The following is a 27,720-nucleotide window of genomic DNA, read 5'->3' as shown; positions in this document are numbered from 1 at the left end:
GTGTTGTAAATTCCCAGCAGTGATCAGTTTCTTTGATCTCACAAGCCAATAACTTTTTGTTTACTTAATAATTTCTGTATAGCCTCCTGGCTAGGAAGTTTTTCTGCCTATGCTAAAGGGAAAAGAGCATTCAGCTGAGCAGGGCAGTAATGCCAAACATTTTGTTTTGCTTTTGCTTTTCCATTTATAAAGTACGTTCTAGCATTTTTTTTAGCATTTTTATCTTTAAAGCAAGCATAGGTCTCTCATAAATGTGTCATGGCTCCGTATAGCTTCTATCCTGAAACAAGTCTCAACTTAAAGCCACAGAATCTACTCTTGTAATTACAGAGAAAATCAGTCTTATTGCCCATTCAGTGAACTTCTGATGATGTGGTGTGCACATAAAATCATTAACAGCTGGGCTGAGACCACCACTTCGTTGTAAACAGGCCACTGAATGCAACGTTTTTTTCCTCTCATGTATTTAGAGTGCTGTGTTGAAGATTTGAATGGTACTTACTCTGTTCTTTAAACAGAGTTTTCTGTAGTTAGTCCAAAAAGAGAGAATCTATACGAGAATACCAGAACCTCCAAAACCTGATATTCATTAAAGAACTAAAAGATGACTGTCAAAGCTTGGAATTTAAAGTCGCTATTCTACTGGCTGCTAAAAATCATCCTGAATAGAGACTCTGGGTTTAGGGGTATACTTTTTCCCTACGTGTAAGTTGTCCCTGAACTCTTCACAAGCAATCGTTGCCTTGCTCTCCTTCCCTGCCTCCCCTAAGGCCTGAATCTATTGCTTGACTATTGCCCACCTCTGGAGCAATTAATTGGTAAAAACCAATGCTTCTCTTTGATTGTCTGATTAATTAACATAACCAAGGTAAACTCTGAGCAATTGTTCTTTTCTGTTATTTAGCTTGAGTATTGCTCCTTCTGTTTTAAAATGTGAAGGTCTTCTCTGCCCAAAAGCTTGTCTCTTCTTTATTTTTAACTTTATTAGGTGGTCTCATAAAGGATATAAGATTATTGGCATACGTCTGAGAATTTAATCAGAGTAGATAAAAACTATGCTTTGTACTTTTAATCTTAGACTCTTAAACCGCTTACAAAACCCTGTGTTACTTCTTTTTCATGTGCACCAGAACCTAAGTTCTGAATAAGCAAAACTTTTATCCCTTTATCCTGTTGGAAAAAAGCAATAAAGTGCAGCATTTTTTTCTACTAATCTTGAATCTAGACTGCTCCAAGCTCGATCAACCTCTGATTTCCACTGATATGTTTAACAAAATAAATTCTCTATCCACTGCTTCCCACTGTTTAAAATTCAGGGCAGAGGTTGAGGGCTGGATTTTGTGTGTGGGACATTTCTTTTTGTGCCTATATTGCCCTGCTATCTGTTCTCCCTGGACTAGGGCACATTACAGTCTCTGTTGTCCACTCGCAGTTTTACCATGGCAAGGAGTCCTTTCAAGAGTAAGACTTGTCTCTCTCTGAGTCTAGACATCTCATTTTTGGGTCCCACCTTCCATTGTTCTCATCTAATATGTGCTTTCCTCTATCGGTTTTCCTGCTCTTACATTCATGGTTTGCCAGAACACAGGTACATATGTAAGTAAAAATGTTTTGAAGTGTTAAAATAAGATAGAGGGAAAAGAGTCTATGGTTAAGGCATTTGTCCCTGATCCAGCACACTTGGATTCACTTCTCAGCTGTACAAGTCATGAAATCTGTGTATTTCAGTTCTGCACATGGAAAACGGTGATGATAACTCTTCTTAGTCAACCAAGTGTTTCAGTGATAAACCCTAATTTGTGAAATGTGCTCAAATAATATTGTGTTGCACAGTGTTGTGTAGGTTTGGGTAAGGTGTCTGAGCTGCTTAACCGTCCCCTGATAACAAAAAGGGCACATTCTTGGTACTTCCTCACTTACGCTTGTACGATCGTACTCCGTCGCTTGTCCTGGCTCTGGCATTTGTCTGGACCACTGGAAATTAGATCAACTCATCTGACAAAAATTGAGTAGATTTGTGATGGCTGAGTGGTAGAATTGCTCTAATAAAAGAACCAAGCATCACCATAGCTATCTCATGAGAAGGTAGCTAGTTGCTCTGGTGGGAGGAAGATTTCAAATTATATCAGTTTTAATACGTAGCATGTTGATAACGTATGTCAGTCTGTATGTGTACTTTCTTCCTTAAAAATAAATTTCCTTCCTTTTATAAACCTAGTGATAATAAGTAAATGAATGGAGACAAGCGTTTTTGTAAGCTTTCTTGCATGTACTTGTACTATTGTGTCAGCTTTCGCAACACTTTCCTTTTTTTATGCCATGTTGCCTAATCTTGGGTCTGCCTTTAGCCTTCCTTCCTAAGATGTGCTAGTCTGCTAGCTTTTTGCAGATTCTTTTGCTCAGGGGGTAATCATCTCTGGAACCAGACTTTGCCTTCTTACAGTTGTAAAAAGCAATATGCACAGCTTCACCCAGCATCAACTTTACCTGTTTGCTGTCGACTTTCATTTTGCTGCAGGTAGTATTGGCTGTGTGGTGCTTAGCTGTCTACCAGGGTTAACCCACAACGCTCTAAAATCCTTTGATCCACATCAAGTTTTAAACACATCCTCCTCTGTATCAGGGCAGCACAGCTTAGGTTCCACGAAGAAACCAGACAGTGATAACCGCAGAGCTATTTTGAGAAAGGGCCCTTATCACGGGCTTTGTAGTGCTGCATTGGCTTGACAAGGAGGCACATTGTGGGTAAAGTAAAAGGAAAGTAGCTCCTCTCTTATAGGATCTTCATTGAGGTTGGATGCAAAGCCACCTCCTAAACATATCTGATGGCTATGGGGTCCAGTGAGGCAGATCGTCCATCTTGCAAAACCAAGAAGTTAAGAGAGAGCAATCCATTCATTTCCTTTTCTTTTTCCTCCTCAGCCATGCACATTGTGACTTCTTTGCTTTTCTAGACTTCCCTGACTTTACAGGCTGTGAAGTCTGCTCTTGCCCCACAGAGGCTCATCAGTCCCCTAGAGAGGTGTCTCCAAAAGTGGAAAAAAAGGAGAAGCAGGAACAGTGCCTGCCCTTTGATCACTTCACTGCATCCTGGAACAATTTAGGTTTGAAGGGACCCTTGGGTGGCATCTCTGTGAAGCAGGGCTAATGTTACAGCAGGTTTTGAGAACTGTGTCCAGGTGAGTTTTGAGTGTCTCCAAGGACATCTCCAAGGATGGTGATTGTATGCCTTCTCTGTGAAAGACCTGCTTATGTAGTCTGAATTACCACTTGCTTTGGAGAGAAAGTGTATCAGGATTCTCTTGAATTTATTGGGATTGAATGGAAGCTTCATCATCCAGGTGAATTTTGCCACCTCCAAACTCATTTGTTAGCTTGCAAGTTTTTGACACTGACTTTCTAAGAGCTTATTTTTTGTTCTAATTACTTTTCTGTTCAGTAGGTGAGAAATGTATTGGCTGGTTTTGTTTTGTGTATTTTCTTTCTACAAGATCTGTTTTCTCAAGGCTGGAGACAATTATTTTTACATGAATATTGTAGGAATGTATGTCTCTTTCCATAGAAGCTCCTAGTGTACAAAAAGGCAATTGGCATCATTTCAGCTTGCAGCTTTTATGGGGGGGAAAAAATCAAGACCAATATTTTTGTCCTCTTTCAATGTCTTCTGAGAAATGTAAACAATTACAAAAAACACACAGCTATAGATTTGTTTTGTTTTGTTCAGAATATGATTAAATATTTTGCTGCTCCAGGCTTCAACAGAAATTGGGAAGTGTTAGTTGCTTTGCATAAAGCTATTTGATTATTTGTATTTCGTTAAATGTATAGCACACTGGACACTTGGGGGTTCTTGTAAATCTCTCAACAGCAAACAATATTACATAGCTTAATAAAAGACTGAACTTAGTCATGAGACACTGTCTTTTAAACAGTGTTTTAAATCAGTACAGTTAGCAATTGCTTTTTAACTAACTGAATAAAAATATAGTTTATGAGCAACTATTTTCTAATAACTTAGAAGTTATAAGAATAAATCCTTTCTAATATGAAAATTATAAACTTCTAAAATACAATTTGTACACACAAATCTTAAGAATTTTGTGCATAATGTGCTTAGATTGATAAATTACAATATTTATTTTTCTGTGGAAACATCTTTTTCCAGCAGTTTAGAGTCTTTATGTAGGTAATCTGTCATCCAAGTGATCAGCAAAGCTGATTTGTGTTTTCATTTAGGAGAGGTTTTCATCAACTTAGTCTGAATTTCTTCAATATTCTTGGAAACCAGATGCTGGAGTACTACTTCAAAAATTCATTTGCACTTGTCCTCTGTTTTTCTATTTGGCTGATCTTGGAAAGTTTAGAAGAAAGAAATTCTGTGTGACAACTGGGAAATAATAACTTGAGACTGTCAACCCTTCTGCTTTTTTTTTTTTTCCCCTGATATTTTTTTGTTTGGTTGGGTTTGGGGTTTGGCTTGGTTTTGGGGGTTTTTGGTTTGTTCTTCTGGATTTTCTGCAGTCAGAAAACAACATGCTGCCCAGCGTGGTCTGGTTGCATCCTCGCTTCTTTGGCAGCATCCTCAGCATGTGGCTATCCTCATGAATGTTAACTCAAGTATTTACAAATGATGCTTTCTTATTCCAGGAACATCCTGCCTGCAGTTCAGTGATACCTGTTCATATAGAGTGACATACTAGGAAACTAAAACTATTTAGTGAGGTATTAGTGAGATATTTGTGAAAAGTACTTTGGCTTCAAAGTCATTGGCAGAGATGAGTAGTAGAATAATAATTTTAAAAAATCATTTAAACTCCAGCAAAAACGCATCTGGAGATACAGATACAGTTAAAGTTAGGGCCACAAATACTATGGAAAACCAATTCTGGTTTCATCTATCTGCTTGTGGGTTATGCAGACTAGGAGGAAGTAGTCAGGAAGTGATTTCAGGTGCCTGTCATGGCCAAGCCATGACAAGCCAGAACTAACTTTTTGCACCTCAGAATAGGTGTTTCTGATGAACTCATATTAAATTACAGTGCCATGTAAAGAATTAGAAGGAAGAAATGTAGGATATTTGAAAAAAAAAAAAGAAAACAAAACACCTAAGTTACAGTGCCTTCATGCTTTTTGGGGGGATTTGATACTTTTGCTCTACTTAGGTAGATCAGACAGATGTTCTTGGAGAAAATAAAGAACAACCAAAAGTGAGATCCCTCTATGGTAAATATATTTTTTGTGGTCAGAAATATGATCTCTTTTTGTGTTTCATTTTAAAAAGATGTGAAGGAGAATGTCTAGAAATGAAATACTCAACAGGAAGAATAATGCAGAGGGGAAAAAAGAAATTAAAGTTAGCCAAAAAATGGTCTCGTTCTGAGAATGTTATTAGAAATATTAATTTAAAAAAATGGAGAGAACAATTACAGATCTTGGGGAAAAGGAAAAAAAAAGCATATTGTTTGGAAATCTTACTAATGCCAACTTTCAGTATCTGTTTGCATCCTTTATTATGGTCATCTTTTTGATGAATATTCACCGATTGGTCGTATGGACAAACTTAAGTCCCATAATTGATTCTCTTGAAACTAATCAAATGGATGCTCTTCGGGTAGAACTATTTAAAGTCAATCAGCTTATATTCAGATTCAGATTACAGTAGAAGGACAAGAGAAATGCATGTTTCTGTGGTACAGCCCATTTTGCCATGTTTTTCATTCCTTACAGCATGAATTAGTACTTGTGTTTATCAGATACAGGGTTTACGCAGCCAGTGGAAGCTGGCAGTGCTGTAGAATCCTCCGTATTTATGGACAGACATGTGAGCCCATGTCTGCCCTGCTGAGCATAAGTGCAGACAGAAGGCGTTACTGAAAAGCGTTTCAGTTGTAATGTTACAACAGATGATTTACTTCTGAAATACATAGCAGGGAAGAAAATTTCTCTGCTGAAGTAAATACATAACAAAATAGAATTTTGCAGCAAGAGGCACTGCTGACAATGTGTTGTAGGAAAGTTTTGTATACACGGTATTTAAATAGTTCCTCCTTTACTTTTAAAAAAACCCCAAAAACCGGCACCCAAATATGGCATGTAATTTCTTTACAAACAGTTGCCTCCTTTTTTTTTTTTTTTTTTGTATTTAGGAAGAGCCCTTTGTCATGGTGTCTGAAAACGTTCTGGGAAAACCGAAGAAGTATCAAGGCTTCTCAATAGATGTGTTGGAAGCCTTGGCCACGTACCTTGGCTTTAAATACGAAATTTATGTGGCACCGGATCACAAATACGGGAGTCCTCAGGATGATGGGTCATGGAACGGACTGATAGGAGAACTGGTATTTAAGGTAAGGTTATTAATAGCTTACTAAAGCTAAATAATATGTGGTATACTATGTTTGCATCAGCCTGTAACCTGTTTTAAAGAGTCAGCGATAGCACATTGTTTGTTGCCTGTCACCATCATTTGACAGAATGCCCAGGCGCATTGGGCAGTAAAGAAAAAGCTAGAAATAGTGCGTGCTGGTAACTGTTTAAGAAGCAGGGCAATCCCTTTTCTCCAACCAAAGTACAGCAGTATGAAATCTGAATACAGTCAAATAATGGGATGCACAGCATCCTAATTAGTTTGGCAAGACCTGACACAAATGAGTTGAAGAGGCTGTTTGAAAGAGGAAAAATTGGTCTTGTAGTAATTAGTGATACATTACATAAATAATGTATAGCACTTAGAAAAATGTTGGTGTGATGAATACATGAAGTATATAATCAACAGAAAATGTTTTATTGATATATAATAACACATTATGTAGATGTATGAATTAAGAGTAGTATGTTCTCTATTCTGTAATTAATAAACCATTTAGTTTACTTAATTTTACGTTAAATGTTCAATATTGTATCATAAATTAAACCAAATAAATGTGCCTTTTTTTTTTCCCTTGCTCTTCACATCTTGTCTGTTTGCAGTTTCTTCGATTAAGAGAGAAAGACAGGGCTGTGCAGACTTTATTGTGCTGATGTCTCATTTATGCTGTGAAGATATATATTTTACTTGCTCTTAGTCAACCTGGAGAGGCAGCTTTTACAGCTAGAGAGACTTACATTTGTCATTTTTCCTTAAATAACTGCAGTAAATATTAATGTAAATAACCTACTGGTTGTTTATGGAAGTGCTTTTCCAAATCTGCAGGTGGAATTTAATTGATAATCACAGCAAAGAGTAAGCAGCAATGCAGTCAGATACAAGACGTAATCATTAAATACTTCAGCTAAAAGTTAGAAAAATGCTGGACAATAAGTCTTGCAGTAAAGGAAATAAATAAAAGGGGAAAAAAACCCCCATAACAACAACAACAAAAAAAATTAGTGATAGGTTTAAACTGTTCTGCCTTCTTGAGCAGTAGGAAGCCTGTTGGAATAGAAAGCACATGCCACACCCGTGGCACAGTTCATACATCTACACGGTAGTGATGAACTTCCTTTGCCACCTCCCTATGCCTTTACAAAGCTGGAAGGTGGAATGCTGTGATCATAGATGGTAAACTGGAGCCACTTCGAGAAGTATATTTTCCTCCATCTTCTAAACTTTAACAACAAAAATCCCTTGTCTAATCATGAGATGTAACACCACAATGGCCTATTGATTTATTTTTATCATTTTTTCTGCTTTTTCAATCTGTTGTTATAGTATACCCTACTCTCCACAGTACTTGGCAAAGGACTCAGTAGGCCACTGCATAACACAGGCTGGAGCGTTCTTAGTCCTAGATGGCTCTGGAGATGGAAATGGGTCTGGAACATTTTTTATTTATTTGAAATGAATGATTCATAAGGCAGAACTCATAACAACTGAAATCAAAAGGTTCACTGAAAAATATGTATGGCATTCTTGTCCTCTTAGTAGGCAGGACTCATATAACTCTAATAATACCCTTAAGGTGGTGACCACCTAGTTCTGTAGATAGGTGTTGTGAGTGGAACAAATCTACCAGTCTGCTATAATTTTGCTTTAGATGAGTATTAATGGATATGAAATCTTTCTGTACAGTTAGAAAGTATGAAGAGCTAATGGAACTGCATTTGGAATTCAAAAAGCATATTTTCCCAATACTATGGCAGTGTATAATTTTTTATCTTCCTTACCCCTTATATAATGAACAGTAAATGTTCACTGTGTCCTTCTCTCCCATTCTCTCTGCCTCTTAAGGTAAAAGAGAACCTCTGGGCAAGCAGCCAGTGTATATCTACCCCTTACCAAGTGCAAGCTGTTCTTGAAAGGCTGCTTTCTTATTTACTGTGAACTGAGTTCTGCTTCCAGAACTCAAATATCTATCTGCTTGGCAACTTTGTCAGGGGAAGCAAAGGAGCAGAGAATAATTTTAAATTATAGGTCTAACCTGTTTAAAACAGAATGTTGCCTTGTTTTCCCAATGAAGCCTTACATGATGGTCTGGCCAACATGTGGAGGAAATCCAGGAACAGAGAGAGTGCTCTTTGCCTGTTAGTGCATGAGCCAGCAATGAGTTGGGAACAACGTGTTTCTGCAAAAGACAAGTCCCACTCAAGGGTAACAGAAAACAGCTGCCTTCTCTTTTTGAGTACATCTCATTGAGAAGGATGTATGTGGCCACTACAGAAGATGTGCCGTATGAAATGTCAGTTGCTGCAGCAAGCGCATAATTTCTGTGTTCAAGGTCAACGTACACTGTTTGCATGAATCTGATTCAGCGTGTGGCGGGCTGTGATGCTGGTTCCCATGTGAGTGAGAGCAGTCCCGGGCTGCTGCTGTTTGCAGCATCCCTGCTTGTGCTGCAGTGCTGGGCAGAAGCCCTGCAGTGCCAAGTACATGCCCTGGGTCCACAGTTAGCCTCACAGATGTGAGCCTATGCCAAGTTCATTCTGTTCCAGCTTTGAAGACAAGGTCCCTGTTGACTGCTAAAATAGGAGCTGGAATCAGCAGATCAAAGCAACTGGTCTTTAATTTGTATTTGGAAACTGATTCAAGTCTCCCCTCCTTTGGTTGTCAAGACCTATATTTGGTACCCCCTTGCTCCATACACCTTCTCCTGTCAAAATAAACTGAATGTAACCATGCTATGGAAAGCTTTCTGTTTCCTGAGCGCCTGAACCAGAAGGTCTACGGAGGCTAAATACTCTTTGAGAGGCACGTGGTGCTCTTGCCCCTCTCCTGTCAAATGACATGGGCTTTCAATGCATCCCACAGAGCTTCAGCTCACAAACTGAAAAAGGATTAGTTCAGAGAGCAGCAGCTTTTTGTGGAGAAGTTAAAACCATCTCAGGGGAGCAGCGCTTTACCGCAAATCTTTCTCTTGCTGTTAGTTATCTGTGTGTTTTCATAGAATCATAGAATGGTTCAGGTTAGAAGGGACCTTAGGTACTGCAAGGCTGCCATAAGGTCTCCCTGGAGTCTTCTCTTCTCCAGGTTGAACAACCCTAACTCTCTCAGTCTATCCTCATAGCAAAGGTGCTCCAGCCCTCTGATCATCTTTGTGGCCCTCCGCTGGACCTGTTCCAACAGGTCCATGTCCTCCTTGTGCCGAGGACTTCAAAGCTGCAAACAGTACTAGCACTGTTCATAGTGCTTCCTTTGGTGGCCCTGAAGTCCACATCACCGGAGCGATGAGCCTGCGTGACAGGCAAGAGAAGTGGCTAATGACACTTCTGGGAGAGGACAGTAGGCTTTCTAGCACGGCTCTGGACTTCCCAGTGATACTGACATCCATCAACCATTATTTCCCACAGTTCTCCATGCTACCTTGATTGCTAGGATTTTTTTTTCTAATGAGGAGCCATCATGAAGCAAATAGCATAGAGAAAACTGCCTGATTACACTTAGGTCCATCAGAAAAGGAAAACTAAATACAAGCCTAAATATTTCTAAGAGAATCTGCAAGCCAAGTAGAAGCCTCTTATAAGGCTCTTTTTTTTTCAACGCATCTTCCTAAGGGGAGTAGCATAGGAAGGAGGAAAACACACAGGGAGGACAAAGTCAGAAGAAAAGAGAACAGCTGAGTAAAAGGAGAATTATTTGGATGTATGTGTGTTAACTTGAGCAAAAATGTCTCTCTGATTAATTTTTGCATGTCCATATTAATAACTGCATAACATGTGGGACTGTGGTTTATTGCTTCCAGCATTCGTTGAAACTTGATTTAACAAAAAAAATAAAATGAAAGGCCTCATGGGAACAATTTAAAGTAGATTCATTTATTTTCCCCGTTCTTGATCGTGAACCACAGGAATCATCATAAGATTGCTTTCTATGTGTACGAGATGTGCTTGCTTAAGCAATAGCATAGGGGCATTTCAAGGATTTCTAGGCTTTGCTGATGAGCTGGTTCTGTGACACCAGTGACAATGCTATCAGACCCATCTGGTTATTTATTTTGGAGTTTCTGATTCTGGTAATGTTGCCCTACAATGACCTTAGGATAAATTCCTAAGCAGGTTACATAAAGAAAAATAATGCCCTCTGCTGTTTTTCTCAGTCAGTCAGTTTCAGGAGTCACGGTTTCATTCATCAGAAACGTGTTAAACAGACATCTGAGATGTTGATAGTTGGTTGATTTTGGCACTGCAAAAACTTAGTGAGTGGAAAGTTTTACATGTTTATAATTCAGATTGGCAGCTTTCCATCTGAATATTGGCATAATTGCATGCATTCGCCTTTCTATCTCAGAAGCACTAAGTGAACCTTGACTTCTTCAAACTGACATCTTCTCTGATCCAATGTGACATGTTAATGACAAGCATTTAATTTTTTTCATCTTACAATTTTGATACAAATTGACAGAATCTATATGTAATTAAGAATGCTCACCGTCAGTAAGTCAACTATTAAGTTAAGCTTAAGCTTGGTTTTGTGCTAAACACTAAGTTTTCTAGGAAACTGGTGTTTATGATTCGATTTGGTAAGTAAAGAATTTGAGTTGTCGTATTCCAGCGTAACTCAGAGTACTGTGAACTCAGGACTTATCTCTCTTCTTTCTATGTTTTACTTTACTACCACTCTTTAACTGCAAGACATCATTATATCACAATTGCTGCTGCAGTTTGACAAAGGAAATCCAACATTTCCATTAGGACGACATTGTTCCTCTGTCATAGATGGCTGATAACCAGAGTGGAACCATAATGCTGGGGAATTTGGAGAGACGTAAAATAGAAGCAGTATTTCCACAAATACCACGTAGTGTTCTTCTTCATGCAATGCCCTTCAATGTATTTCATGGAGAAATATGTTTATCTTTAAAAAAAGGGGGAAAAAGCAGAAAAAATCTATTAGTGATTCAGTCCTAGAGTAATCCATTATTTGGTAAAAGTATCTTTATTTATGATATTGCTTTTCAGTGGACAACCTTTAAACATCTTACAAATACAACTTGAATTAGCACCTCACAATATTCTAGTGTGGTCGGGAAGTATTTTAGTAACATGCTAATAATTAATAACTCAGCCAAAGTTAAACAGCAAGGGCTAAGTCTAGGACTTTTTGTTTCCATGTGACCTCCTTTAACCCTGAATTCCTATTTCACATTTTGATATACACTCAGGGAAGAGGGGGGTAAAAAAAACCAAAACACCAAAACAAAACAACCCTTATTCATTAAATAGAATCATATTTTCCTGTTTGACAATGACTGGTGTAGAGAACTGGACTTTCACATTTGTAAATTATTTTTAAAAGACATTCATATTCACAGTTGTAGAAAACGGTTCAAATGATGTCTGCTTTGCAACTTGCTGAGTGGAGCTAGGACTTGTTAGCAGAGTCACTTGTTGACCAGAAGTTTTGTAATCAGAGGACAGAGACTAGTATGATCTGAATGTTTCCATGGACAATTCTGGTTAAATTTTTACTTAGATTACCGATTGAGTTTGCTGCTGCCCATGGGCAAAGGGCAGTGAAATCATCACCCACAAAAAATTGTTAGGAAGGGACATGAAGTGAATTCATGGAGCCGTGCTTTCAGCTGTGCACATCAACACAGCTTCACGTAAGACACTAGAGAATCTAAACCACGAATTTAAGCTGAAGCTCCAATTCATGGCTTTTAAGCAAATCAATATTTCAAACACTTTTTTTTTTTCCAAATCATCAGCCTCCAGCTATCTTCCACCACTTTCTCAAGCCAGTGAACAATTAATATAAAGTTAAAATAACATCATTTAAACTGGTCTCAAGTCCACTGTGATTAAAAGTATGTTTGTATCATGGGCTGCAGAGTGTTTTGCAGGTGGTATTAGGAGAGCCCCCACGATTAGCAAATTTGATTCGAATCAGTTTCAGCTTCCCTACCCTTCTCACTTAATATTTCACATCACATTTCTAAGGCACTAGTAACCTCTGCCTTCTTTGGGCAAGAAGAAAGAAATTCAAGAGAGTTAATAAAATTTGACACAGTACTGAGACTTTCAAGCCTTTGTGCTCTCTTCACCCTCTTCCAAAGGACCCCACACTGCTTTAGGCAGAACAGAAATGGATTAAATCAAACTAGCAGCAGCTTAAAGTATTTTAAGTGCTCTTTCATATTAAAATAGCTAGAATTTATAGTATTTTTGTTCAGTATTCAGCCTTTTTTAAATGGTGTTAATGTGCCTGCTTTAAATACCCTTTCTTGTTTTCACTGCAGTTCTAATTGTACGTGTGAAAAGTAAAACAGCACCTGCTGTAGTTGTGCCTGTTGTCTCTGGAGACCTAATACCCAGACATGCTGTGAAATACAATTAGCAGATCAAGGAATGTTATTCATCCTCTTCTCATCTGGAACGGGTTCATTAAATTAAAAAAAAAAAACGTAAATGGCATAAAGCAGATCTGAGTTAGCTGCAGGACAGGTTGGCATAGAGAGGAAGTGCTTAGCAGGAGGACACAGAGGAATAAATAGTAAAGGAACAGTGTGGAATATCTACTCTTCTGAACTTCAAATTCTGCAGCCAAAACTGATGTTTTTCAGAATTTCAAGTGCCCACAAAATCCCAGGGTATACGAGGTGCCCTTTATTGTGCAGTGACCCTTTGTCATGATTATCGTGTCATCAAAATGTTGACTATCATGTGGCTCTGGCAGGCAACTCATTTCGTCTGATTGGAAATGCTATACACAAGGTCTGCCTTTTGCCACAACGACAATGATGGCTTCAGTAAATGAGGCTGAGAAAAATGACCAGAAGTAGATTTTCTCCAGCTGTTATCTGTATTTGGGGTATTTTGATTCCTTGGAAAATAAAAACTTAGAGAGCTAATGTGCCCAAGTCCACCGAGTGAAGTTTGCTTACAGAAACTGAGACGTGGTACAGTTATTCTGTTCAAGCCTTAGTCACATTTCTGTGTTCACATATGTGATGCTTAAGACATTGTCCTTGGCATCTGGTTCTCCATAAGTTTAGCTGCTATAAATCACAGAGGTACAAAGATCTTTCCTGTAGCTCCTACTTATGCATGTTCTCTCCCCCTCTTTCCTCAGAGAGCTGATATAGGGATATCTGCCCTAACCATCACCCCCGACAGAGAAAATGTGGTGGACTTCACAACACGTTACATGGACTACTCAGTGGGCGTGCTGCTTCGGAAGGCAGAGAAGACAGTGGACATGTTTGCCTGCTTGGCACCGTTTGACCTCTCCCTGTGGGCATGCATAGCTGGCACTGTGCTGTTAGTTGGGCTACTGGTCTACCTTTTGAACTGGCTCAACCCCCCACGCCTTCAAATGGGATCCATGACCTCCACAACCCTCTACAACTCCATGTGGTTTGTTTATGGATCCTTTGTGCAACAAGGTAAGAGACAGAGGAACTCTGCCTCCGAGAGAAACCCTGTATATCCTCCTCATTGCTATAGAGACCTTCCTCTTCCCTGCTTCCCTTCCGCAGCCCGAGAGGGACTGGGAGCACTAGAAAGCCCTGTGCTATAAGGTTTCTGAGACATTTGTCTCCCCAGTGTGGGAACCATGAGAAGTGTGGAGCACTACATGCTAGCTTCTTTTGGTTTGCAGTTGTCCAATTAGAGAAAGATTACTTTTATCTGGAAAGAAAAAAAGAAAAGTATTTCTCATATCTGCCAGAGAATTATTCATAGTTAATGCGAGTGCTATGTTCTTACACAGTCAGACAGAAAATGTTGGGATTTGGCTTTTGAACTAAGTTTAGACTAGTCACCGGTGCTAAATGGTCTTACTGTATCTGATGTTCTTTCCTCCCTCTTCTGATTTATCTTAATTTTCCTATATAATGTTTAGACTCAACCATCTCTGACCTTCCTGGATGCTTTTTCAATCCCCTCTAGCATCTGGTGTAGCCCAGGCTATTCCCCAGTTTTGATTGCATTCCCAAGTCCTTCACAATCCACTTCTGGCAGAGCTTTAACCACGCATCCTAAAGACATCAGGGACTACAGAGCTTGGCTTGGTATAAACTACTTAAAATTCTGGTCTACAAACTAGGGTTGTAGTGCAAAGTGGAATAAGAAAACACTTCATATGAGAATAAAGAAGATTTAGATAATAACGCTTGACAACAGAACAGAACGAATACCTTCTGCCATATCCATGTAATTGTTCATCAGTCACTACCGGCCCTGCAGGTACACCTGTTTGTAACTGCATGGAGCATCTGCTCTACAACGAGCCATGGCCACTTCAAAACTCCTGGATAGTTTTTTGGATTTTAATATGAATTTGGATGGAACACTGTAGGTAAAAGCATCATATTTGTGTAACGCTGGCAACAAGTAATTTAGGAATTATGTTATTCCCTGTTAGAAACAATCAGATGGCATCCATGAAAGCCAAAGGTATGCATGATAATCAAGTATGAAACTCCTAGAATGGAAAAAAGCTGAATTAACCCCACCATCAAAAAAAAAGAAGTTGAGAATTTCCACAAGAGGTGTGATTTTGAGCACTATGACCTAGAGACATTACTTTTAAAATTATCATTTGCATTGAGCAGCGATGGCCAGCTGAGGAAAGCTGAAGAGATTGTTTCATGTTTGTTGTGGATTTTCTTTTAAAGAACACCAAAAACTTAGAGCCAGCTCAGAGCTAGAAAAAATTTTTGAACCTATGTGGGTGGGTTTATAAAGTTTTCTTTCTGTCCAAAATATTCCCAGTGTAACTGTTTAGGGAATCCAACTGTGAGAGAGCAGTTGGTCCGTTACAGAACTAGACTCATTACATCTGTCTGCCTGTTAGATTAAAACTTGTGAATTAGTTTCTTTACTGCGTGAATACGAGTAATTTTACATAGGTTTATTGCTTGATATTAGCCTTAGCATCCCTGCTGTACTCCCAACATCATTAGTCTCTAAAAGATTTATAGGAGACTGCCCAGCAAAGGTTAAAGGAGGCAAAGCTAATTTTATCCCACACTTCAGTCTCATGAATTATTATGTGAATTGTTTGCCTTATGTCTATCCAAGTAAGCCTGCGTTGCCCAGTGTCCCAAAGTTTCCAAAGTCATAGATTCATAGTAGCCTGCAAGGGAGCCCTTCAGTAGATGCTCAGTGAGCTTACAAGGAAAAGGTTTTTCTGACTAGTCAGTAAAAATGAGTACTTGAGGAGGGCTTAGAGGGAAGCCTTGAATTAAGCATGAAAATGAGGAAGAAATTATATAAAAAGAAAGGGGACCAGATGACAAAAAAGCAGAATTTACTGGAAAAAGCAAAGGAATTTGCTCAAGATCTGTATCCACTTCCCATGGTAAGAGGGTCATGAGGTACAATTCAGTATCAGTAGAACCTGCTGGTGGGACATGGTGGCTGGGAGCACCAAAACTGTTGTGGGGCTTCAGAAAAAGAAATTCACAGAACTAGGAAGGGGAGAGGCATTTATTTGCATAGAGAGAGGTCTTAACCACCCTACCAAGTGGATTTTCAGCATAACTCTTTAGAATTCACTAGAATAATATAAAATGTTCACTTGGATCCTACTAAGTGAGGGGAAGCTATAGATATATCTCTCCATCAAACAATAAAAGGACAGTCCTTGATCTGCTAGAAGGAAAAATGACAGAAATGTAATAGGGTTGATACCAAAATATAAGAAACTTACAGACCAATTTAAGCATAAAGACTCAGAAGATCTCAGAAAACCAGTGCAAAAGAGTAAGAGATCCATTTATAATGTCAGCCTGTATTTCACATTCAATTTGAGTATAACAAAAACTATATTAGCTGAAGTGTTATTGTTTACTAACCCTTGTGAATACAGACAAATGCAAGTAATTTCCATTGACAGACTAACTGGCTATTGTGGTAATTTTGCTTCTGTTTTCACTCATCAGCTCTTCATTCAGCAGAAAAGCTCTGCAGGTTTTATTTGTTTTGGAATAGCAAATCTGTTGCTATTAATCAAGATTGGCATATCTTAAGTGTGGCAGCATGGGACATTTCAAATACTGTCACGTTCACTTAAGAAGTCTTTCAGCTGCCGATTTAAAACATGACAAGGTACTAATTTCTGTTATCAAAACATACAGCCAAAGATGCTTTTATATCCTGCACTGAGAGAAACAAAGCAGCATGAATTGAGGATTGCTAGTGCTTTGATAGTGCTGGATTCTTTGTCTGGGGCTACTGTGCGCCTTCTGGTGTCATCTTCTCTTGCTTTCCTCTAGCTAGAGGAAAGATTTACAGGCACACAGGCAGGCTCCAGACCTGCCACGGCTCTCAAGACAAAGGAGGCCTTTGGTGCAAAAATACAAGTCACTCTTTAAGGAAACTTATAACCTATTTTGATTGAAACAAAAAGGACCTTTTTTCGCTCGTTCCTGCTGAAATAGTTAGAAACTCTGCAAATATTAGTAGGTAGCTTTGGTCTGCTGTGTCACTTCATATTTTCTTTCAGCCTTGACTCATGTTATGATCAAAGTCTATTAACAAGTTTTAGCCTTTTCCAGTTTTTGAGACATCAGAGAAAAATACTGTGCCATTGTCTGTAGACTAGAGTCAGCACAGACCAATAGTTTTTAAGGCAGGTCTATGATTACTGTCACACTCAGTAGCAAAATTTAAGAATTTTTGTTTCATTAAAGGTAGACTGAAACTTAATGCCACTGCTTCTTATATCATTTAATCGTAGGCCTTGGCTTTCAATTTCTTTTTTCCCCATGTTGGGGTGACCAGTCTAGGTACCATTTTGAGCCTTTTGTAATATAGAAGTATATTTTCTCTCAGTTGTATGTGTTGTATGTGTTTATATATGTTATTTTTGCAATTTTAAGATACGTGATTTTTTTATTAGAAGGGACAATTTTGAGGATAGAGCTGCAGTGTGACTGGGGGGGCTCAATTAATATAAAAGTGTATAAACTGCAAAGTGGGTTTTTTTATTCTGTACTCAAGCCCTTAATTTAAACAAAAAATGGTGGCCAGTGCACTGAAATGCTTTGTCTTTCTACCTAATATACTCACTGAATCTGCAATACACTGTGACCACTAAGAAGGCAGAGACTTTTCATTGATCTTGGCTGTGCAGTGCTGTGGATTGTATTAAAAACAAATGCTTCTGACTCCGAACTACTCATCCACGCATGAGATTCTGTAACGCGCATCTGTTATCTCCAAGTTGTTTATTTACATCTAAAGATGAAGCAAATTTGTAGATTCAGGCTCTGGAGGATTTCAGTTATGTTGAAATTTAGTGTCATGACTTCTGAATTTCTTCTTTTCCACTTGCTCATCTTAGAAAACTAGGTGGCAAAAGCTCCATGTTTTGCATCTTTTCAAAATTAGCTTTTTCCAGTTGGACAGAAAATGTTACGGTTTCCTTTTCAGTGGGTTTCCTCTCTCTCTCCCTCCATATTTCCCCTTGGCTTCTCAATCCACTCCTCACGGGTTTAGCTCTCTGCCTACCTCACACTGCAGCTGGTGGTCACCATTGCTGTAGCTTTCTTCTCGGGTATCACTCGTGACCCCACTGGTTCTGCTGCTCCTGCTCTTCCCCATTGACTTGGCTCCTCTCCAGGCCTCAATTATTAGGTATTCTACAAAGCTCAGCAAAGAGAAGTGCAAAGTCCAGCCCCTGGGGCGGAACAGCCCCATGCACCAGTGCGTGCTGGGGGCCACCCAGCTGACTGAGCACTTGCACAGGTTGCCCAGGAAGGCAGGAAGGTTGTGGAGTCTCTGTCCTTGGAGATATTCAAAAGCCATCTGGACACGGTCATAGTCAACTGGCTCTAGGTGACACTGCTTCGTGTCCGTTCTTGGACACCCTGCCCAGTGTCCAAACATCCGGCAGGGGATGTTTGGACAAGATGGCCTTCAGAGGTCCCTTCCTACCTCAACCAGGCTGAGTGATATATTATGATGCTATATTGTATAGTCTTTGCTCAACTTCTGCACTACTCTATACAACCACATTTTTCTTTCTCTTCAGTACTGGTATTGTTGCTATTCCCTCAAATTTTGCCCTCATCAGAACTTGCCAATATTGGAAACCTGCATATGAACAGGAACCAAAGAACAGTCTCAGAGAGGAAACTGGGTTTACGAAAAAATTTACTAAAAACTTCATGGAGATTAACTGAATCAACCCACTGCAATGGCACAGTGTCTGTTTATACTTGCTGAGAACCTAGTTTAATCTCCTGAAGGTTTTCTATTAGCTTCCTACTACTTTATGGGCTCTTGTTATGAAATACTCTAGAGAGCACTTGGCTTTCACCATTACTGGAGAAAACCAATGATTTAAGAAACAGAAGCTCAGGATTTAGAGTTATTCCCAACCCCTGTTGTATAATAAATTGAGACAGGGAAATGCTGTGTAATTTTTACCAAGAACTTGTAGAGGAACGTTCTAGAGGATTTTATTTTGAGAGCAGCCTCTCAAATTTTGCTTCAGAATACACTGAAAAGCTTACATAATCTAATAGAATTCAACTGAATGTAGAAAAAATAATGAAATTATATAGAAAATTACAATGTTTTGTACTTAATATAAAAGACACAATAGAAAGGCTTTGTCTCTCTCTTATCCTGCTCTGCTCATTTTACTTTGAATTTTTCTGTAAGAGGAGGTATTTCTGAACTGGGCTGGCAGGGTTTTAGATGGTGCAGGTAACGATGCAAGGCTCTGTTTCACTTGGACATGTCTGTTAGAAAGAGAACCAGGCAGATGATTTTTGTGTTTTTTTCTATAACAGGAAATATCTTTAAAATGGCTGAATGATTCAAGATCACTTCTCAGTGACTGCAACAAAACAAACATTCCTTACAGTTTTATAATACAGTTTTATAAATAGGGTTTGACCACAGTGCTTAAAGTATTACCTGCAGAAGTATTATTTTCTTCATAGATCTTAATACTCTTGCTTAACCTAGCAAAGTTACGAAATGAATGATGTGAAAGCATCACTGGCGGGCCGTTTTTTTATCCCCTTATGTTTTGGTTAGTTTAAAATGCTGGTCACAACTGCAGGTTTTGATTGGTCATCAGTGGTGTCAGTAATGGCCAATTATGTTCATAATGCCCAGTAAATGAGCAAATCTTACTGTTTGCCTTGTTTAAATTACATTTCATAAGAGCAATAAAATAGACTCCAAGCCCTTGGTACTTCTAAGTCATTATAATACTTCTCGGATGGTTAAAGCCACTCAGACTTCTCAGTCTTGTTCCTTGTATTACCACCCAAGGCGTGATCTAATCCTCCTGAAATGCACTGCCTGGAGCGTGCTGTTGCTTAATAAATTACTCCATCTTGCTTATCTCACTCTCAGCATATCCCTATCAGCAGGAAACCATTATGCTGTAACAACGTATTTTCTTAGTGACATTTTCTCTTAATTAACTGTACACCAATCTCTATGTACTTAATATTCAGGGGAAAACTCTGAAAGCATTTTGAAAAAAATGTATTAGAAATCAATTATATCTTCACATGTGATACTTAGTGGTGAAAGCTAATTATTTTTTAAGTTTATCAAATCAAAACAGTTCCATTATAAAGGTTTTAGGACTAAGACTTAGTCCTAATTTAGACTCTGCATCTGATCTACTGGCTGACTATAGAAACTTCATTTAATATCTTGTATATCAGTTCTCACTTGTAAAATGGAAATATTACCTATCTTCTTTCATAAAAGCCTGCTTTATGTCTTCTGATAGAAAGCAAAAGTTAAATGCCAGTCTCATTAATTACAATTTTAATTGCTCTTCAAACTAATGCCAGGTCTTGACATATTCCTGTAACAAGGGGGACAGACTTGCCGAGCCTAAAATGTACAGCGCTAAGCTGGGAAAATGAAAGGCAGATACCAAATACATTAGGAAACAAATCAGCCTCCATGTTTTTCTAGCATATACACTATTTGTGTATATGCCAGAAAAACACTATTTCTGTATATGCTAGATTCGTGACATTATAATTCCACTTTAATATGCAAAACCCCCAAATTCTCATTTTGTTCTATTAAATCTAGGCATATGTATTAGTATGTATATGTGTCTTCATAAAGTCATCTGTGAAAGAGGTACTGCAGCCCTGTGGTACCCATGCTCCTTTTCCGCATGTCTCAATGGTTTGGCCAGCCCTCTTGACAGCATCAAAAAATAACTAAATTTTGGCAGTTGTGTCCTATGTCTCAAATGTGTTTGGAAACTACGAGTGATCACTGGAACTGACAGTATGTACTGAGAATTATTGTCATGTATACAGTAGACGTTTGCAAACGGATGTAACTTTATGTGCATAACACTTTCAGAGGTTTATTTGATTGTCTCTTTTTGAGAATGTAATTCCAAGGACTAGCCGTGCTCCAAGCAAATGTTCAGTAGTGTGGGCATTTGTTTGCAGCAGTGTGATATCACTAACGTTAAACTGCCAGGGGATATGCTTGGATTTTCCCCTAAATTGAAGCTAAGGCTCAGGCAGTTCTCAGAGGCATCTAAAATAATGGATTTCTATATTATGTGTGCACCTGCTTGCTTGAGTAACAGCACTGGGTACGTGAGGCAGTATATTTAGAGATGCTGTGTCTGACACACCCTCTGTGAGGAGGTGGAGAATGAACGGCAGTGTGAAAGCCCAAAAAACACCTTAATTCTCCTAGGAATAGCCTGAGTAATTGACTGTGAGAAGGTAATGTGTGTCTGACTCTAGTATAAATGCTGATTAGACCAAGTGAGGCAAAAGGGAAGGCAGAATTGGATGTCTGTGGCATCTGTCCATCTTTCCGTGTTCTTTCAAAAGCATCCTTAGGTGAATATTTTACTCAGAACAGTTCCTTTAGTAGTTATGATTTCTAATATGTCTTTTACTATGTTTGGGTAAATAATGGATAAATTAGATTCGTATTAAGTAATCTGACTTTTCAAGTAATCTGACAAATTAAGTAATTTGACTTTTCAGAGTTCACCTATGTATAATATATATTTAATCGAGGAAATGAGGAAGAACAATTTAGCTGGGAACTGAATGTTTCTTGCATGGAGGAGGACTGTAACCCACATTTTTATCTGCAAAGATGTTTAGAAGCTGAAGAGGCAAGCCTTACTTGTCCTGCTATTTGATTTTCCTTCCCAGAAGCTTACACTTAAATTGGCGATTTTGGCTGTTTAAGGTAGGAAGGAAGTGAGAAATGAGTTTTAGCTTTATTAAAAACACTCCCCCTCTGCTTGGATGATGGCAATTTTCATCTACAGACTGATCAGCCTTTTTCAGTGGAGGATATCCAAGGCACCATATGAACATGGGTTTAGAGGGGAACCCACGGCAATTTCCCATTGCTTTTCTGGTCTGTGGGGAGTCCCTCCTCTGCAACAGCTGTGCCATAGCTGTATCCACCCATGCAGCTCTTCTTCATAACACCAACTGGTGGGTAGGTGCCAGGAAAATTGTCTGCAAACTGTAAAGGCGGGAGTAGAAAGAAGTTTTGAAGCTGCTGACAGGAGAGTCTCCCCTCTTCAGCTGTTGAGGATTTTTTTCTCTTGTAATATTAAAATGTGTATAAAAGGAGTAGGCCAAAATTAATATTGAAAGGACGAGAATAATGATACCAAATTAATCTTTTGATTAAGTTAACCGACCGGTTGCTTTCCGTGATTGCTGAGATGATGGTCCACTCTCAGCAAAGATGGGAAAATGAGAGCTCTTGGGTTTTTTACTTGCATTGTTTATTTAGTCAGCTTCCCAGCATGCAAATTAAGGGGATTGCCTTCATTACAGCAGCATCCTGGTGCAGGAACCTACTGCTGCTTAATTTTTATTCTTCCACTGTCAGTAGGGGAGGGAGGGATCATAAAGTAGGACTTTACCTTTTCAGTGCTTTTGAAGTTAGTGAGATGGTGTTGGGTTACAAATGTGTGATACCTCATCTACCAGACAAAAACTGAGATGAACGAACACGAGTGGTTTTGACTGAAGAGTCTGCTTTCCCCCACACTAGGATAGAGTAAAGATAAGAAAGAACGGGAAAGATCTTCTGCAAACAGGGTGTTAAGGAGCGGTGATAATAAATCTGTTGAGTGGGAGTGTTCGTTGTTCATGTCTGGTTATACTTGCTAATAAAACATTTTTAGGGATAAACACGTGTTCCATTTTTACAATAGCTTCTTTCATTTCCATATCTATCCCCAAAGGGGAGAATCCTCGCTATCCAGTAAAGTCATCTTTGAAATCGCTTTTCACTTCTAACAAATCTGAGTCATGATCTTAAGCAGGGTGATAGCCGATTTGCAGTAAAAAACAGGTTATTTGACTTTCAAAAATAAGCATTTGTATTAGTGATTTTCATCAATAATTGGCATTATAACATTATTCTCAGTGAAACTTGAAAAGATGAGGAGTTTCTTCTTTTGTCTGTTCACTATGAACTGTCATAGTACTACTTTAGGTCATCTGAGTTTTAGACATCACTTTGATAACAACATTACAAGATGTACCTGAAGTGGAATTTCAGTCTAAATTTTAAAACGTGTTATTTAGGAACATAATTAGAGCTCCCGCATTAGCCATGATTGAATTCTGTAAGGTTAGGAGTTCATTGCAGAGAAGCACTCTCAAAATTAAAGGATAACTAGAATTAGTGACATGAAAACTGAATTAATGTATCTGAGATGTCTGTGATTCACTTGCCTCTGAAGTAGTCAGGTGCCACTCTGTGATGATGGATGCTTGGAAATCTTGCAAGAGCAGATTTATAAAGCATTTCGTAATACTTTGAAAGTCCGAGCAACAAACCATCTTTCAGTATGTGATCTTTTTAAAAAATTCCCTTGACCCCCAAAACCTTGAGTCAAGAAACTGTGTAGAGGTAAAAAAAAAAAAAAAGATGATGGAGAAAAGTACCTGTCAAAAGATGCAGAGTCTTTACTGGAATTATTGTTTGTCCTTATGGTCTCACTGAATTGTCTTTTGTTTTGTTTGGTTCACAGTTGCTCAGTTTCAGCCAAAGGGGACTTTTTCTCCTTCATGTCTGTAATGTCCTCCCTGACAGGCTCTTAGCTAAAGCAGCACTTTAATACCTCATTAATGGCATTGTTCAGTTTAATGTTAATTGTATGTACAGATGGCCTGTTTTCAGTCCATTGTGCACAGTTCTTTTTGCCATCCTGGAAGGTACTACGTGTAACACTGTCAGTAGTCTATGGAAAGGCCACCACTATGCAAACTCTATGTGACAGTTAGCTTCTTAGCCACTTATGAATATGTACCATAGATGATAATTGTGGTTGATTGTTTGAGGCTTTAGAGCGTTTCTATCCAGACATTAGAAATAGGGAGACTGGTCTCAGCACCTCTTGAAATCTAATCAGAAGGTTGCCAGTGTGCGAGGTTATTTGTTAAGATCAGGTGCCAATATTCTCTAAAATAATAGCAAGCATATATGATTTTGTTGCATTCACAGTGGCTGCAAATAGTGCCTTTATATGGGCATGCAGTCAGGTGCAATCTTAAAAGCACATATCACAGCGCTATAGAAGAAGACCCCCACACAAGCTCCTTGAGTTTGTTACACCTGCACGGCGAGCTCTAGTCTGTGTTTGTGTGTTTATAATTATTTCATGTAAAATTATTGTCCTATGTTGTAAAAGTGGCAACAAAAGATTATCTGGTCAGAGCTGCTTTTGAGCAAACAGCTGTTGGTAGAATTGCTAGTCTTATTGCACAATTATTTCATGATTACATAATTGAATGGTACTGTATTTGGTAGCCCCAAAATTAAATCTAAAACCCTGCTAAGTCTTCTGATAAAACAATGCATTTCAGCAGCATTAATACGAGAGATTTTGGCCAACTTATTCATTAGAGGTGGGCAGCAAGCCTCACAGTTCCATTCTGGTCATAATTATAGCAATCAAAAGATTTAATTTCAAATATCAATATCACTTGCATGATATTTCAGTGTCTGGATACGTGTAGTATAAGCCTAGTAATGCTTCATCTAAGAGCTCCCAGTAACTTCAGCAAATACAAGCAGACACTTCCATTTTCAAACTTTCTTGGTAGTCATTACTCCTCTTTTGTAATGACAGCAGAAGAGAAAAACAAAATATGCTTTTATGGTACATTTTCCAGAAAATTTAGAAGTACTGTAAAGTCTATCCATCCTCTGTCTCTCTGTAATTATGTTGCACAGGTCACTACAATGTATTGGCATTAAATTACTGCACACTATTATTTGCAACATTTTCTTTTATCTATGGTATACTTTGACTTTCAGTTGAAAACATCATATTTTGCTAATTTCACAGGAAGATGGACTATGACCAATGCAAAGTTGCTAGTATCTGAAGGAAGACATTTATTCTTTGTGCCTAGGCTTAAAAGCCAGGAATTAATTCCTCTAGCTCGTGAAGATTCATAATGTAAATACCACATAACAGAAATGCAGATCTGATTAATGTATGATGTTGAAGCATCACCAATAGCAGGAGAAGCCACACAGCAGCCGTTCGCTACATGGTGATATGACATGCTTCCCTTCCCAACTTTTGCCTCATTGTCACTGTTTCAGCAAGATGGGTGGAAAGAAACAATTTATTGTTGGGAAGGCAATTATAAATATACTATATCTAATATGTTATGCTAACATCATTTTAATCAGGTAATTATTGAAGGACTGTTTGGCCTTTAAGGACATTGATTTAATGGGAATAAATTTAATGATTGAACACTGTTTATGTAACATTATCATTGCTACTGATGCAGAAAATTGGAATCTCAGCTCAGCTGAAAAGAGGTTAGAGTTTCCATTATCACATTAGATCCCTTTCTTCTGGAATGCAGTTATTAGACCCTTTTTTATACTTTCAGTATGTATTTAAATGTTTGGGGTTTATCTAAAAATTACTGTGTGCAAAAGGTAAGTAAAAATGCTCATCATTGCACTGTTCTCGTTTTTAATCAAAGGCTTGAATTGCTGTTTAATACAGCCTTAAACAAAGTCCATTAGATTTTGGTTTTGACTAGCTATTACTTCTCCCATGAAACAAATTTCCTCTGTTTTCATTCTCTGCTTTCTTCCCTGCAAACCTGATCGTTACGTTTAGAATGAGTAAAGGTTTGGTTTACGGAATGGTTTTACATCTGTAAAAAAGCAGCAGCTTTAAAAAGTAGTAGCAGACAGAGTGCAGTTCTATCTAGATTAATCTGAGGCTGAATCTGGTCACAGCTTTGGAGTGATTTAAGACACACTGACCCATTCATTCTCAAAATTGAAATGGTGAACATTATAGAAAGCCTGTACTCAGTACCTGAGGATTAAGACAGAGTTAAAGCTGACCTTTATATCTACAACTCCCATTTACCTAAAGGGATGTTATATCTGGCTGCCCTCCTTGTTTTGCCCTTAGTAGTGCTATTGTCATGAATTATTTTTTAGCTTTATAGAGCCTCTAACTACTGTTGTGTATAAATTAGATCCAGGGAGAAAAGGGGGGCTCCACATAAACAAGTGGTTGGAAGCATGTAGTGAATAGCTGTGTCTGACAGACTTTTGCAGATCAATTTTCAAACAAAATTTTAATCAAGGATGTCTATGACAGTTCCTGCTGTATCTTGGCAGAGTTTTACAAGGGAGTCTGGTGGCCAAATGATTAGCCCTCTGTCACTAGAATGAAGCCATTGCAGTAGAGACAGCAAGCTGGGCAGACGTGGTATTTGAAGACAGATAGAAAAATAATTTGACAATAGAAGTAGCAGAGACTCAAACTTATAAACACTCTGCAGATTGCTGACCCACTGGTGAGCCAACGCTGTAGTAGGCTGAAATGCTTTGCGCTGGGTAGCGCTAACCCCTTCCTTCATGCTAGACCACTTCCTAGCTTCAGAGAGGATCGTGTGTTTCAAGCGAAATATTTGCAAATAGACGTTTGGACCATCTTTTGGATATATCTATTTGTCCATCACATTATGCATCAAGGCCCTCGGACCAGATTTATGAGATGGGTACACTGGGCCGCGACTTGATGAGAGCTTAGTGGCAGTGCCACTGGTCCTTGATTAGCCCCAGCATTTGAAATCTCAGCATGGATAATCTCTTCCTATTAATGAGGGAACAGAGCTGAGCAATGAGCCTTAGTATGTAAGTCAAATGCCAAAGGCACATCTAAACAGATGCACAGCAGTAGCAAATGGAGGATTTTCAGAGGGAGTTTGCAAGACACGAAATATAACTTGGAGGTGATTGCTGGCCGGCAGTAACCAAGAGTGACAGGGTAGCGTGGTAATCTCTCTTTCAGATTGGAGCTGGCTCGTGCCTGGCCTCTTCGATAGGAGGCTGGACGGAGCCTACTATCTACCTGCACAAGGTTGGGCATATACCCTCAGGTTAACTGGCTTCCACAGCTGTTGATAAGGCTCTATAAGCATGTATAAAATGCAGCTTCTCAAACTACTTTACAGATTTCAGATGACTAGGAGTGATTTGAAATAAGCCTGAAGGAGAAGAAATATCATCTCAGATATTCTCCCTGTCACATAAATGGGAGAAATAAATGAGGAGAGCTTTCTTTTGTGGATCATTGCTTCCCTTCTGGGAGGGCAATGAGGGCAGTGCTTCCCACCCAGCTGAAAGGAAACAATCTTCCAGGGAGCAAGCGTAATGAGATTAGTCAGGGGATCATTACACTAACAACAAATGGGAGAGAGTAAGTAATTGTTTAGTTCAGAAGTAAGACATTAAGGGGAACAAAAATTAATCAGGGCACAAAATGACAATGTGAACGCATTCTTTAATTGCCTATAGGCCAGTGCCAGAAAAAGAACAGTTGGAATTGCTCACTTACAAATACAGACTTGGTCTTCATGGTGTTAGTGAAATCTAGTACGAACACATGACACTATAAAGTACTGAAAGACAGGTGGACAAGGTGGCCAAAAGGGGAAGAAGAGTGTCACTGTGTCAAAATGGCATTAGGTATTTCAGAGGCCTTGAGAACTTGGAAAGAATTGTTCTTGATTTCTTGTGGGACCGTGTGCGAATGGCTGGAGCACAAAATGAGACGGGAGACAATGTCTGCGTAGACCACCAAATCACACTGGAGTGGAGGACAGTTGGCTCCTCTAGTGCATTTCTGTAATGTGCAAGGGAAAACGTGAGATATAATAGGGGCATTCAATCTGGATGATGTATATTTCAAGTTTTATGCTGCCCATGCTGAAGCATCTTGAATGCACATATAGAGCAGATGGAAAGAAAAAGGAACATTGATCACACCGAAGGGTTAGAACTACAGACTTCAGGAGGAATGACATGGGGAGC

The 27,720-nt window shown here is 38.8% G+C and overlaps 1 protein-coding gene across 1 annotated transcript in view; it reads left to right on the top strand.

Annotated features, from left to right (window-relative positions):
* The window catches only part of GRID2 (glutamate ionotropic receptor delta type subunit 2), a 765,483-nt gene that overhangs the window by 613,253 nt on the left and 124,510 nt on the right, over nucleotides 1-27,720 (top strand). Inside the window, exons 10-11 of the mRNA XM_074589573.1 lie at nucleotides 6,147-6,344; nucleotides 13,487-13,799. Coding sequence (XP_074445674.1) covers nucleotides 6,147-6,344; nucleotides 13,487-13,799 — 511 coding nt within the window. The remainder of the gene's footprint in view (nucleotides 1-6,146; nucleotides 6,345-13,486; nucleotides 13,800-27,720) is intronic.

Source organism: Larus michahellis, chromosome 5 (genome assembly GCF_964199755.1).
Source record: "Larus michahellis chromosome 5, bLarMic1.1, whole genome shotgun sequence".
In the NCBI taxonomy this organism is placed as follows: Eukaryota; Metazoa; Chordata; class Aves; order Charadriiformes; family Laridae; genus Larus; species Larus michahellis.
This window is presented reverse-complemented; position numbering and strand designations above follow the sequence as displayed.